Source organism: Daucus carota, chromosome 5, assembly GCF_001625215.2.
Source record: "Daucus carota subsp. sativus chromosome 5, DH1 v3.0, whole genome shotgun sequence".
Classification (NCBI taxonomy): Eukaryota; Viridiplantae; Streptophyta; class Magnoliopsida; order Apiales; family Apiaceae; genus Daucus; species Daucus carota.
The window spans coordinates 4,268,817-4,283,106 of NC_030385.2; the positions used below are offsets into that span (position 1 = coordinate 4,268,817).

At 36.5% G+C, this 14,290-nt stretch overlaps 2 protein-coding genes across 2 annotated transcripts; one reads left to right on the plus strand and one right to left on the minus strand.

The window, feature by feature from the left end:
* The first annotated feature begins 1,382 nt into the window (after positions 1-1,382).
* LOC108220339 (uncharacterized) lies at positions 1,383-3,491 on the plus strand. Its single transcript, XM_017394078.2, has 3 exons — positions 1,383-1,681; positions 1,770-1,836; positions 2,325-3,491. Exons 1-3 carry the CDS (start codon positions 1,619-1,621, stop codon positions 3,224-3,226), a joined length of 1,032 nt encoding a protein of 343 aa, XP_017249567.1. The 5' UTR covers positions 1,383-1,618; the 3' UTR covers positions 3,227-3,491.
* A 2,868-nt stretch (positions 3,492-6,359) lies between these two features.
* On the minus strand, positions 6,360-11,333 carry LOC108223020 (carbamoyl phosphate synthase arginine-specific large chain, chloroplastic). The gene is made up of 4 exons (XM_017397050.2): positions 9,740-11,333; positions 8,912-9,604; positions 6,987-8,554; positions 6,360-6,854 (listed from the first exon to the last, which is right to left on the minus strand). Exons 1-3 carry the CDS (start codon positions 11,063-11,065, stop codon positions 7,001-7,003), a joined length of 3,573 nt encoding a protein of 1,190 aa, XP_017252539.1. The 5' UTR covers positions 11,066-11,333; the 3' UTR covers positions 6,360-6,854; positions 6,987-7,000.
* Positions 11,334-14,290: the final 2,957 nt, after the last annotated feature.

Genomic DNA, 14,290 nt, shown 5'->3' on the forward strand with positions numbered 1-14,290 from the left:
GTTGGGATTTTAATGAATTATTATTTATCTATGAATTTTAATAGATTGTATATGATTTTGACTATGTGCGGATTCTTGATAAAAGGTCCAAGAGTTGATATGAATTTAAGCACAATGCTTAAAAATCTCATAGATTTTGGTGAAATTTCAAAAAACTTAAAATAAATTGATCAGAAAGACCACAAAATCCATCATTTTATGAAATTCAAAAAAATTCATCAGCATTTGAATACAATCAGATTTTAAACAATCACAATTGAATACTATCGGATTTAGCATACTTTAAAATCCTAATTGAATATCACCCGATTTTGTAGTATAATTTAAAATCACAATTGTATACCTCTAGATTTTAATGGATTTTAAATAATCTCAATTGAATATTCTCGTGAATGAAAGGAAATCTATTAAAATCTCAATCCAATAAACCTCCAAGTGAACACTTTTTATTACCTCCCCTAAGAGCATCTCCAACAGCGTTGACTATAATCGTTGGCTAAATTGGACTTGTAAGACATTTTGTAAAATTTGCTGAACCTGTAAGACATTATGCCTCAATGGTATTGGCTATATTGGTTGGCTATAATTTAATTATAGTATGTTATTAATATTTAGATTGTTATAAATAGAATATATCAGTTTAATATGGTAATAATTTATATGTAATCAGCGGGAAGGAGAAAAATAAATTGCGGGAGATGACATGGAATTCACTACAGATCTGTAGTGGTTCAACAAATATAGCCATCCACAGGGAATGGCTATAATAGACAAAGGCTCACCATGGTTGGAGTGCTCTTTTTTGTGAACATTGGCTATAGTTTTTAATTATAGTAAGCCACCTAAGAGCAACTTCAATGGGCGCTTCAAACAAGCTCTTAACTCTAAAATTTAGGATGATATGAAAAATTTGAGCTCCAATGGGCTCCTATTGACTCTTTAAAAATTTAAGAGCTTCATCTCTCTCCTTTCTTTTAAAGAGCATCTAGGTGCTCCTAACTTATGTTCTTTGAATAAAATAATCACTTCTTTCTATTTCTATTCACTTCTCTCTCCAACTTTTCTCTCAAATAATAATAAAATATAAGTTAAGAGCAACTATAAAGAGTAACATTGGAGCTCACACGTTATTCAATGTAATAACTCACTAGAAGCCACATTATATATTATTGTTTAAGGAATGATTTAGGAGCACCATTGGAGATGCTCTAAATTTTTACCTAAGGGCTTCTCCTGGTTGGAGATGCTCTAACTGTATAAAAATCTCCGTTAATCAAAAAATAAAAATATTTATTAAGAAATATTCATTTATAAATAGATAATCTCACCCGTCTCTGTTTCGAGACTCTATAAATCCAATTTAAGCAAGTTCAATGAATAATATCGGACTCTCTGGAAGGACCAGGATAAAGAGTGAGCAAAGTCTTAAAATGATGAATTATGAAAAATAAAAATAAAAGTATAAAATAGGAAATAATTAGGTGGGCGAACTAAGCAGCGTTTCCGTTATCTATTTTATTATCTCATCTCGCTCGCTCGCTCATTCATTTTGATTCAATCAAATTACAATTAAATTGGGGCTTTTTCAATCGGATCTTTGAAATCAATTGATAATTCGATGGCTTTTGATTCAGTTAGCAACTCTCCTTCCATCGCCAAGGACTTTGCGAAGAAGAAGAAGGTAAAAATTCAATCTTTTTTGAAATTTCGGGAGCTATATGTTTATGTGTTTGGGTGTGTTGATTAAATTTGATTGGTTTGAATTGCAGGCTAGTCGGTCTGCCAAATTGAAGCAGTGCAAGCTCGATGCTCGTCGGCACCAGTGGCTTTCACAAGGTATGTTTGTGTGTGTGTGTGTGTGAGGAGAGAGAGGGGGGGAGAGAGAGGGAGAGAGGGAGGGAGGGAGAGAGAGAGAGAGGGAGGGAGGGAGAGAGAGGGAGAGGGAGAGGGAGAGGGAGGGAGGGAGGGAGAGAGAGAGAGAGAGAGAGAGAGAGAGAGAGAGAGAGAGAGAGAGATGATCTCCTCTTTGATATTATTTGAGTTCTTTTTACTTACATAAAGGACTGTCTGTAATTATATGAATGTGTGGTACTGATGTATATTTATTTCTTCAAGTTGTTAACTGAATTGAGGCGATTAAAATTTTGTGTGTTGATAATAAAGTTTTTTTGCTTTCATTCATACTTGTACAGTTGTACTTGAAGTAAAGTTTTGTGCTTTTGGGGTTTGTATGATGTAGGAGGGAATTTTGATGAGAGTATTGGGTAATTTGTTTATGTGTCGTATTTTATTGGTTTTGATAGTCTGTTTATTGATATGTGTAGTGAAGAATAAGGAGAGCAAGGATGAAGTGAATGTTGTTGCTGGAGAGATTCGCGTTTCTCCAATTCATGGGTGTAATGAGAGGGACCGAGTTACTAAGCTTTTGGAGGTTAATCCGAGGAATGATGAAAATGATGGATCAGTGAATCATTATAGTGATTCAGATTCATCCTCTCACAGTCCCACTAGTCACAGTGGCAGTGTTGTTGGAAGTAATTGTTCTGGTACAAGTTTCACTGGAAGTGGCAATAGCACTAGCAGCAGCAGGAGCAGTAGTAGCAGTGGTCGGTCTCATTCTGGTAATATAAGTGAAGAGGAAAATGATGATGGTTGCTTTTCTGACTGGGAGGCTGTTGCTGATGCATTGGCCGCTGCTGACAGTAAGCAACAGCAGGAACAACTTAAACCTAGTCAGAAATCACCTCTGGAGCATGAAAGTATTACCAAGGTGGAATGTCCTTTTGAATCGGCAAATTCTGAGGCGTTGATTGTAAATAGTTCCAAACCCAAAGCTGAAATTACCAGGGCATGGAGACCTGATGATGCATTTCGCCCTCAAAGCCTTCCAAATTTGTTTAAGCAGCATAGTTTTCCTACGAGGTTGGATAGGCATGGTGGTTCTGGAGGTGTGGCATGGGCTTGTTCCAATGGTATATCCGCCCCGTCATCATGTCCAATATGCTGTGAGGATCTGGATTTCACTGATACGAGTTTTCTTCCTTGTTCCTGTGGGTTTCGACTTTGTCTTTTCTGCCATAAGAGAATCCTCGAAGAAGATGGTCGATGCCCGGGATGCAGGAAGCAGTATCAGCATGATGGTGTCAGAGGTGAAGGAAATGAGGATGTTAAAGGAAGTTCGTCATTCCGTTTGATTCGGTCTTATAGCTTGATGACAAGGTCTTAGGAAAATTTTCCCTATTAAATATGTATGTGGGTGCACCTTTCGTGTGTCGTGAGTTTCATTCAATATATAGAAACTGATACTAGCAGTATGTGTTTACAGGGGTGTGATTGTTAAAATTAGACATTGAAGTTGGCTCCCATCTGAGTTTGATACTTAATTCCAAAGATGCATGTGTTAATGTAGAGAAGTTATTATTTTGTGAATAGACAAAGTGGTATAAGAATTAAATACATTTGAGATATATTGACTTTTGATTTTCTTTTTCTGTCTTTGTGATTGTCGTGATGTGGATGGTAACCATTTTCTGTGACACAATAATGTTGAACTTCTAGTAAATTTGATCTGTTTAGTTGAAGCTTATCTGTATTCTTCTTTGATAGACTGATTTTGATATTCTTTCATGTCATATTAATTTTTTGTTAATACAAGAGAGAGTCATCTGGTGGTTGAAATATAAGCAGTCACTCAGGGAAAGCTATTTTCTGCAAGTTATGGTAATCTTCGGAAAATGTGATTTGTTAGTTATTTGGTATGTAACATTGACAAAATTTGTGTTATATTCTTAAGATTAACTGTAAAATGTAGGTACATACAGTAGTATTTTATCCGGATAACTGGTGAATGGGATTGTGAAATTTTGTGGGAGGCAACAAAGTAGAAGAGCAAAAATGACACTACAGGTATGAATGTGCAATCTTTTTTACTGGAAGCATTGTGCATAAGTTATATATCTGAAGCAATGTAACAAGAAAGTTATTATTTTGATACTGTAGTGCTAGTGTATGCTATGTTCTGCTAGCAATGTGTATTCATCTTGGCAATATACACAAGATTCCCAAAAGTATCGAAGAAATACAATGAAGTCTTAAAGTTGTATAAGCCTCTGTCATTCTTTGTTATGCCGAAATATAAACTAAAGACTTCAAACCTCTAGCATACTAGTCATAGAAAATGATATACATGATATTCACTTTTGTATCTTAGTGACAGTATTGACCTACATTTGCCCGGAGGAAGATGCTATTGGTGAATGCACATGTTAGATTTGCACTCTGGGGTGCCAGAGATCTAAATAATAACATCAACGTGATAGGAAAACAATTGATTAAACATTGAAGGGCCTTCCATAATATTTTTATTGTTTTAGCTTTAAGTACAAAGAACAGTATTATTTTGTTCTGATATTTTCTCCCCTCATTCAGTTTTACCTTCAACAAGGCCTGAACCCTTCTGTAAAGGGAGTGAGGGTTACTGCTACCAAAAAAGCCTTTGCTATTTTTTCTGCCTGATCTTTACTGGCTAGAAACAGCATCAGTTGGCACAGTGCAAACTGAAAATTCTCCATACTTGCCTCCTCTCCTTAACAAATTTAAACTGAAAATGATGGGCTATAATTTTTCTTCAAACTTCTAAGTACTGCAGAGTTACGAATTTCTCAGTAATTGTGATATTGATAATTTGATATGCTTAAGAGTCATTGACCTCTGTAATAAACCTTCCAGATATACTTCCCCAGATCTGGGGATACATGTATTGTGATTGTCTGATCCCCTTGTTGAGGGAGGCAGAGGGGTGAGAAGAGGGGAAGTGGGGGGCGGGGGAGAGAAAAAGCTTAGCTCTTTACTTCTGCACACTGTCTGAGTATTGCATTGTGATCTGGTCACTTATGTTGAAGTAAAGATGAAACTTCTGAGATTCGGACCATACTTGGAACTTATATTTCCAAAAACCTAAGCAGGTTGGATTGTGTTTATAAATTTGGAATTTTTTCGTATTGTTTCTCCCTTGTGTAAGTCTTACATCAGTTACGTTTATGATAATTTTTCTGCGGAATTATATAAAAGCTGAGTTAGGGTTGTGTGCAATGAAGATTTAGTGAGCTACATGGTTTAGGCAAATAGTAGGAATAAATATCGAATATTTGTTGTAAACTGTATCAATATTCAATCTTACTGCATTATAGGATATGAGCAATCTAAGTACCTTGTAAGATCTGCAATAGAAAAAACTCCAACTCTCTTCTCTTTAATAGTCTATAACTCTATATGCATGTTTGAATTTTAATCAGCAAGAAATGTTAAATACAGTTTTTTGTGTTCTTCGATGAGTCATTATATATAAATCCTCCTATTAGTATGTTTTCCATTGCATTAGAGGATATTGACAGTGTCTGTGTATGTTGGAGGTATAATTCTCTCAGCATCTCATATGAATCAGTATTAGATACTTGGCCCTCTAGGCTCCAGAATAGCATCTCATATGAATTGTTTAAGATATTTTTGATTTCATTTTTAACTTGTAGAATTTTTAAATTCTTTATGTTAAACGATCAGGAAATAAATAAGTTAATTATTCTTACTATGTTTTTTGTAATCCAATATGATTTTATAGGCGGCTGGAGTTTGTCCCCAACTATACAATGTTCTCGTTAATGCAAACGTTTTTCGTGATTAGGGTTTCTAAATACCGGTCTAATAATGATTTTTATATGATAATATCAATTGTGATTTTGCTGCTTCCATCGTGCAATTTGGATTGTCAGGATATTTTTTATTTTATTTCCAATTTTAAGAATTTTCAAGTTTTATGCGTTAAACGAACAGGAAACAAATTAACAAATTATTTTTAATATGTTTTTTTTTTTTTGAAAGTGTTTTTAATATGTTATTTGTTTTCCAATCTGGTTGTGTAGACCGTTGGCAGTTTGTCCGATTGTAAAATGTTCTTGTTGATAAAAATATTTTTTTTGATATATATATATAAAGTGCAAGTTCTATTTTTGCACTAAAATTACTTTTTTTGTCCAATTAATATACTAGTTGCTCCTAGCCTTGCTCATTTTTATTTTTGTTTAATTAAAATATTTTTTGTTTTTCTAAAAAGCTTTTGGATAAATTCAAAAGATAAACCTCGGTATACAGCCTAGGTGCTTTTTGATTCATGGATCGTTTTTGGACATAGCCAAAATACTATGAAATAATCCAATATAATATTAGAATTTTAGTTTCCTCTTATACCCTATAATATTTTGAACTTAATAGTTTAATTTATATACATTTTATCACTTACTTATTCATAGTTCACACAACTAATGAGTGACATAAAAATCATATTATTAGCAAAAAAAGTAAAATTGAACAAAAAACAAGGACGTATTGGCATTTGCTGATTTGCATGACTGTTGGTAAAAAACTGGATGAAAAATCTTTCGAGAAATGTATCACATATCAAACCATCACATATAGTATAGGGACGTATAGTGACGGTGCCGAAACTAGACCTGATTCAACAACCAAATTGACAGATTGGGAAGGTAGGGGAAACTCTGCAAATGTCAGCAAGTTACTACACAGATTCAGCCGGTCAAGCCTGGATAACGAGAAGCATAGCAACCACGCCTATTAACTAATACAATCTGCTGAAGAAAACTGGAACCATCTGTGTAAAACTACAAGAACTTACGATGCCTCAGCACAAGTGTTCTTAATTCAAGCAGGGAAGCATCGGCATTTAAACTGCTGCCTCAATTAAATCCAAGCAGTTTTCAGAACAGCAGTTCTCTGCCACTATCTTTCTACCAGTGTTGTCTAAAGCTATGATATATAATGTCTAAAGTTGTGCCCCAGATCTGCATTATTTACAGTAATAGGCATAATCAGTTAGAATTGCGTGCATCACTCTCTCACAGATAAGGAGAATAATGTTACATTAGACAATTGCTGAAAACACAAAAGAAAAATTAAAGATTCATAAGCTTTACCAAGAAATCTTATTTTAAGCTGAAACAGAGGAAGAGATGGATTGTAACTCTTTTCCCTTCCTGTCTTCAGTCCCAATATTGAAGTAGTCCTGCAAAGCAATCATCTTAATCTTGCTAAATTTCAAACTTTTGATTGCCTCGGCAGTGGCCAAAGCTCCAGCAACAGTTGTTATTACAGGAATCTTGTAAGCAAGAGCCATCCTTCTCAATTGTAGCCCATCAATTTGATCAAGCTTGTCACCGGAACTTGTGACTACCATTAACTGAATGTTACCATTAGCAACCATGTCACCAGCATGTGGCCGACCTTCATGCAGTTTCAACACTCGCTCCACTGGAATGCCATCTAGTTCGAGAACATCTGCTGTTCCAGAAGTAGAAACGATTCTGTATCCAATATCAAGAAAAGCACGAGCGATCACGGGAAGATGGGGCTTTGTCAAGTCATTCAAGCTAAGGAACACTGTCCCTGAAAGTGGTAGCTTCTGCCCTGCAGCTAGCTGAGCTTTGGCAAATGCAATTGAAAACTCATAGGAGATGCCCATTACCTCACCAGTGCTACGCATCTCAGGACCTAGAAAGACATCACAACCCTGGAACTTCTCAAATGGAAGAACAGCTTCCTTAACTGATATATGCCTTGGTATAACCTCCGCAGTAAAACCGATGTCATGAAGAGACTTTCCTGACATGACAAGAGAAGCATATTTAGCCAATGGATGCCCAATAGCCTTGGATACAAAAGGGACCGTACGGGATGCACGGGGATTCGCCTCAAGCAAAAACACCTCTCCGGATGATGTAATTGCATATTGACAATTCATGAGTCCGCATACATTTAGCTTCTTTGCCAATTTCTTAGTCCAAGACCTAATGGTTTCTAAGCACGAAGGCGAAATAGTTTTTGTTGGCAACACACAAGCCGAATCACCTGAATGAATCCCAGCCTGTTCAATGTGCTCCATTACCCCGCCTATCACCACATTACCTTGGGCATCTGCAAGTGCATCAACATCAATCTCAATGGCATCAATTAAATATTTGTCAATGAGGACAGGATTTTCAGGGTCTACTTCAACAGCATTTGCAAGATAGATTACCAACTTCTCATCGCTATAAACAATCTCCATTCCTCGGCCACCCAAAACATAAGAAGGCCTAACAACAACAGGGTATCCTATGTCCGATGCAATGGCAATAGCATCAGCTTCACTTTTGGCAATGCCACCTTTTGGTTGCTTAATATCTAGTTCATCAAGCATAGCATTGAACCTCTCCCTATCCTCCGCAGCATCAATAGAATCAGGAGATGTACCCCAAATTCGAACATAACCACCACTAGCACATTCAGGCTTGCACTCATCTAAGTACCGCTGAATGGGAAGAGCAAGCTTTAGAGGGGTCTGACCTCCAAACTGCACAATGATGCCATCTGGACGTTCCAAGTCAATTACATTAAGAACGTCTTCAACTGTAAGAGGTTCAAAATAAAGTCGATCGCTGGTATCGTAATCTGTAGAGACCGTTTCAGGATTTGAATTCATCATAATTGTTTCATAGCCTGCAGACTGTACAAAAAGACAAATTTTAAAAAGATAAACAAACATTGGAAATAAGCAGTGGAGATATTCTACGAGGTCCTTCCCATGCAAGCCCTAAGTATGATATACTAGTCTCCTTCACAAGCAAAGTTCTTCCTTTATATCATTAATCAAACTTAATAACTACCAAAATGAACAAAACCTCTTGTTTTCAGATGTGAATTTGGTAATAGATACATCAATTATATTGGCATATTCCACATTCAATGATATTTTAATTTCTTAAGTAACGTGTAATTGTATGTAGGGGTATAAACAGATTTGTGAACAGGTCTTGTATTGAAAACAATTAACTTGTCTAAAGAGCTTAAACAAAAAACAAACCTGAAGGGAGAAGGATGCATGGCAGCAGCAATAGTCAAACTCAATTCCTTGGCCAATTCGGTTAGGTCCTCCACCTAATATCAATACCTTTTTCTTCTTGGTAGGAGCCGATTCACATTCATAGTCGTAAGATGAGTACATGTAAGGAGTGTCAGCCTCAAATTCTGCTGCACAGGTATCAACTCGCTTATATGTTGGCTTCACACCTAAGGACAACCGTTTTGAGCGCACTTCTTGTTCCGAGGATTTTGTTGCAAAAGCTATCTGCCTATCACTGAAACCTCTCTTTTTCACTTCATATAACTCATCCTTGGTTAACTGAGACAAAGATTGAGCCAAGAGGTATTGTTCCACATCCACCAACTCCTTGAGCTGAGTGAGAAACCATTTGTCTATGTAAGTCAACTCATGAATGTCATCAACCTTCAACCCCTTTTTCATTGCAGCATATATGGCATGAATTCGTTCAGGGTTTGGAACCCGGAGATTGTACTTCAACTGGTCCCAGTCCCAGTTCAATTCCTTGATCTGTGCGCAACCCCATCCAGAGTAGCCGCATTCCAATGACCGAACTGCTTTCTGAAAAGACTCCTGGAAAGTGCGACCGACAGCCATAGATTCACCAACAGACTTCATCTGAGTTGTCAGTACAGGCTGTGAACCCGGGAACTTCTCAAATGCAAACCTGGGAATCTGCATGTTAAATAGCAACAGTTAAAGCTTAGGCAGGCGTATCAGAAAATAAATGTTATTATCTCAGTTTGAAGCACAGAGAACAACATAAGGGCAATATGAGATAACAAATTGTAACTATTTTAAAACTCTTGCCTTGGTCACCACATAATCTATTGATGGCTCAAAGCTGGCAGGTGTTTTCTTTGTGATGTCATTAGGAATCTGATCAAGTGAGTAACCAACCGACAACTTTGCAGCCATTTTTGCTATTGGGAAGCCAGTAGCTTTTGAGGCTAGAGCCGAAGACCTTGAAACTCTAGGGTTCATTTCAATAACCATAACTTCCCCATCGACTGGATTGACAGCAAACTGAACATTGGAACCACCGCACTCAACACCAATTTCCCTTATGATTGCTATTGAGTAATCTCTAAGGCGCTGATACTCCTTATCTGTCAAGGTCTGCGCAGGAGCCACAGTGATTGAGTCCCCAGTGTGAACCCCCATTGCATCAATGTTCTCAATTGAGCATATTATAACCACATTGTCTGCCAAGTCTCTCATGACCTCTAGCTCATACTCTTTCCATCCCAATAGGGACTTCTCAACCAAAACCTGTGATGTTACACTGGCTGAAAGGCCCGACTTACAAATTGCCTCAAACTCCTCCTTGTTATAGGCAATTCCACCTCCACTTCCGCCCAGTGTAAAAGCAGGCCGTATAATCAAAGGAAAATCTCCGATTGTACTTGCAATTTCAATACACTCCTCAAGAGTTGTCCCAATTCCAGAAGGAGGAGTCTTGAGCCCAATATTTTTCATAGCCTGCTTGAACAAGTCTCTATCTTCAGCCTTCTTAATAGCATCAAGCTTTGCACCAATCAACTCCACTCCATACTTCTCAAGCGCCCCACTTTCCGCCAACGCGACTGCAAGATTAAGTGCAGTCTGTCCACCCATGGTAGGCAACAGAGCATCCGGCCTCTCCTTCTCCAACACTTGCTCAACTAGTTCCGGCGTCATTGGCTCAATATACGTTCTATTTGCAGTTTCAGGGTCCGTCATAATAGTAGCAGGATTCGAATTAATAAGAATAACTTCATATCCCTCCTCCCTAAGTGCCTTACACGCCTGAGTCCCAGAGTAATCAAACTCACACGCTTGTCCAATGACAATAGGACCAGCTCCAAGAATCATAATCTTCTTAATATCCGTCCTCTTTCCCACCGCCTTATCAAACACAATCCCACTCTCCACCTCATCATTCCTCACCGAAACAGAATTAATCCTGCTCTGAGACCCAACACAGCCAACAACCGAAAACCGCCTACTAAAACCAGGATAACAAGAGTTCCTCCTCGACCCGTTTCTCGAACACAAAAACGAATTGGGTTTCAACAAATTACGACTTAAAGGGCTGATAAAAGAAGCAAAAGGGTCAATCCTGGAAGAGGCATTTTGACAAACAAATTGATGCATAGCTAAAAATAGCAAGCTCTTCAGCAACTATCCAACAAATTCACTAATTCCTATGTTTATATGAGCTGATTAACAAAAAGTACACACAGATAGTAACAATTTGCACCACTAGTATCAAAAAATATATATAAAGGTGAAATATTGGTGGGTGTAAGATAAGATTACCAAGAAAGTGGCGCTGCTGAAAAATTATAGTGGCTAGTTCTTCTGCGGAATTACTCTGTGTGTGTGTTTTGTGTGCATGAACGGCCACTTTAAAATGAACCCTAGAGAACAAGTTGAAGCTACTTTAATTTATAGTGGCATTACTTTTACAGAGTGATGATTTAACAAAATAATTGACACTGTGTTGTGAAGAAAAACAAATAGGTCAGACAATTTCATCAAGTGTCACTGTCTTTAGCATATATTGTAACTTTTACTTGAAGGAAAAAATAAAACATAGTAATAAATTTTTATAATTCTACTACTATCCCGGAATATTCCATTTGGAACTTTTATATTATATTGATTAATTTAATCATAATTAACTTGTTCTTATGTTTGTGATTAATATTTTTTTACTTTAATGTGATCTAGAGCTGCTATTAAATAATGGAATCTTTAATATAAAATGTTTAATATATTAACTTTCTTAGCTAAACTATAATGTATCATATGTTCAGATTTCTCGTCATAACCGTATAAATATTTGCGACAGCCTAATTCTGTTCGAATAGTGATGAAAAATTTTAAAAATTAAGTAAAATTATATCTTTTTTTTCTTCTTTTTCTGACCAAATGCAATTTTATTACTCATTTAAATCATCCAAAATACATGTCTTAACTTTAACTGGAACACAAATCCAGTCAAAAATACGATCAGGTACATATGAGACACATGGGCTAACTCATGTGCCGAAATATTCACAGATCGTTTAATAAAATACAACTCAACGTTATTCGATTCGATAAGTAACCTCCTGCATTCTTTGATCACCTTATCAAGCACCGATCTCATGGGAGTGGAGCTACGGATCATTTGTATCGCCACTAGACAATCTGATTCAATAGTAATCTGATTCCATTGTTTGTCTTTTGCACAACTCAGCGCTTCCTTGAATGCAATTACTTCCACTATAGATGGGTTCATGACTTCGTTGAACCTTCTTGTCATAGCTTCCAGCAACCCACCATCATGACCTCTTCCCATTCCACAACAGATCATTCCTGACTCTCCAAATCGATCAGCATAAAATCTTGACCTTAGTTTTAGCATTGTTCGACATATCTACAATCCTTTCCTTCAACCAAATCAAGAAATACATGTTTACCAGTGTGACAATGTTTGTATTGAAAATATTCCAACATCTGGCCGCTACCTCACCCTGAGCCAAAGGCATAATGGACTCAATATCACAGCCACAGACCGGACAAGTATTATCAATTTGAACATGTTTCGTCTGGAGTTGAGTTTTAGTTGGAAGACACGAGGTCACAGCTCTCCAAACAAGATTGAGAGGCTTTGGAGGTGCCTTAAAAGTCCACACGGACTTCCAGAATTTGTGATGAGTATTATCGGCCCACAACCTTTTCTGTCGTTGCAGCAATTTATATGTTGTTCTGACTGAGTACTAGCCAGAGTTTTCAAATTTCCAATATAACATATCATCCTCCAGATCTGATTCAACCATAATATTAAGAATGAGTTGTTGGTTCCTATCATCAAAAATGTCAGAAATGACCTCCCTGTCCCAGATTTTCGTACCTGTGTGAAATAATGAGTCAACACATTTATCAACTAGAGAGAGTTTCAGTGGTAACAAAAGGATTGACTGTGTCATTAAGCCAAGGTTGAGCAATAATGTTAATTTTCTCCCCCCATGCGAATATGCAAACAAGAACCTGAAGAGATGCCTGCTTTGCTTCGAAAATACTTCTCCAAATAAAACTTTGGCTGCCACCTAGACTAGCATCCATGAAATCCTTGTCAGCATAATACTTGGATTTATTAATTTGGGCAACCAAACAACCTGGGTATGTAATTAGACGCCAACACTACTTCCCCAGCATAGCCATATTGAAGTCTTGTAAGCACTTAAAACCAAGGCCTCCAGCATGTTTATGTCTATACATTCGCTCCCATGACATCCAACTAATTTGAGAATTAGATTTATTACTAGAACTTTACAAAAATTTTGACATCTCCTTTTCGACCTCGTTGATTAGAGTAGCTGGACGGGAGAAAACGTTCATTGCAAAGGTTGGCAATGCTTGTGCAATCATTTTGATAAGAATTTCTTTAGAGTGCTCGGAAATATTTTTTTCATTCTAACTTCGAATACTAGCTTTCACCTTCTTCTTGAGATTACTCAGCACAGCTGACTTATTCTTCCCCAAAGTATTAGAATGTCCCAAATACTTTGTAGAACTATCTGCTTGCTGGAATTGCAACTCATGACATACCAAGTCTCTGTTATAATCAATCACATTGACACTAAAAAAGGTTGAAGACTTGTTTTTATTGATCTGTTGACCCGAGACTAATTTATACACAGTTAATAAATCTCAAATTTGGACAGCTTGAGTCACCTCCGTTTTACAAAACAAATAACTGTCATCAGCAAATAGCATGTGGGAAATCACCAGAGCATTCCGACAAATTCTTATACCTTGAATCAACTTCGTATCCTCATAATGTTTGATAAGAGAAGACAACACTTCCGCGCAAATGATAAATAAGTAGATCGAAAATTTTTGATATCAATAGGTAGGTTATTTCCCTACCACATCATTAAAAAAAAAATCTCATAGTTGTATCCTGAATTTGAAGAGATTGTTTATTTATTTTCAAACCATTTTAAAGTGACCAGAAATAAATTCATCAACAATTTTCGATCTGACCTCTTAATCATGGTCGATAATAATTTTGATTAATCTTTTCCTCCTCATTCTTCAAAAATCAGATCAATATTAAATTTCACCTACATTTAAAAGATATAACATCACTAACAACGCCTTAATTAACACAACTCAATAAAAAATCCAAATAAATGAGCAATTATATTTCTTTTCATAAACATGTCATGAGACTCGAGGAAAAAATAATTTAATTTTTTTTAAGATTTCTGTGTCACTAAATTTTTGATGTGGATCAGCAAATATATTCTCATCAATAACTGCATTATAATTGATAAGATTTATTTATCTTTCACATGATTGATTTGGTGCATGAGAAAATAACTT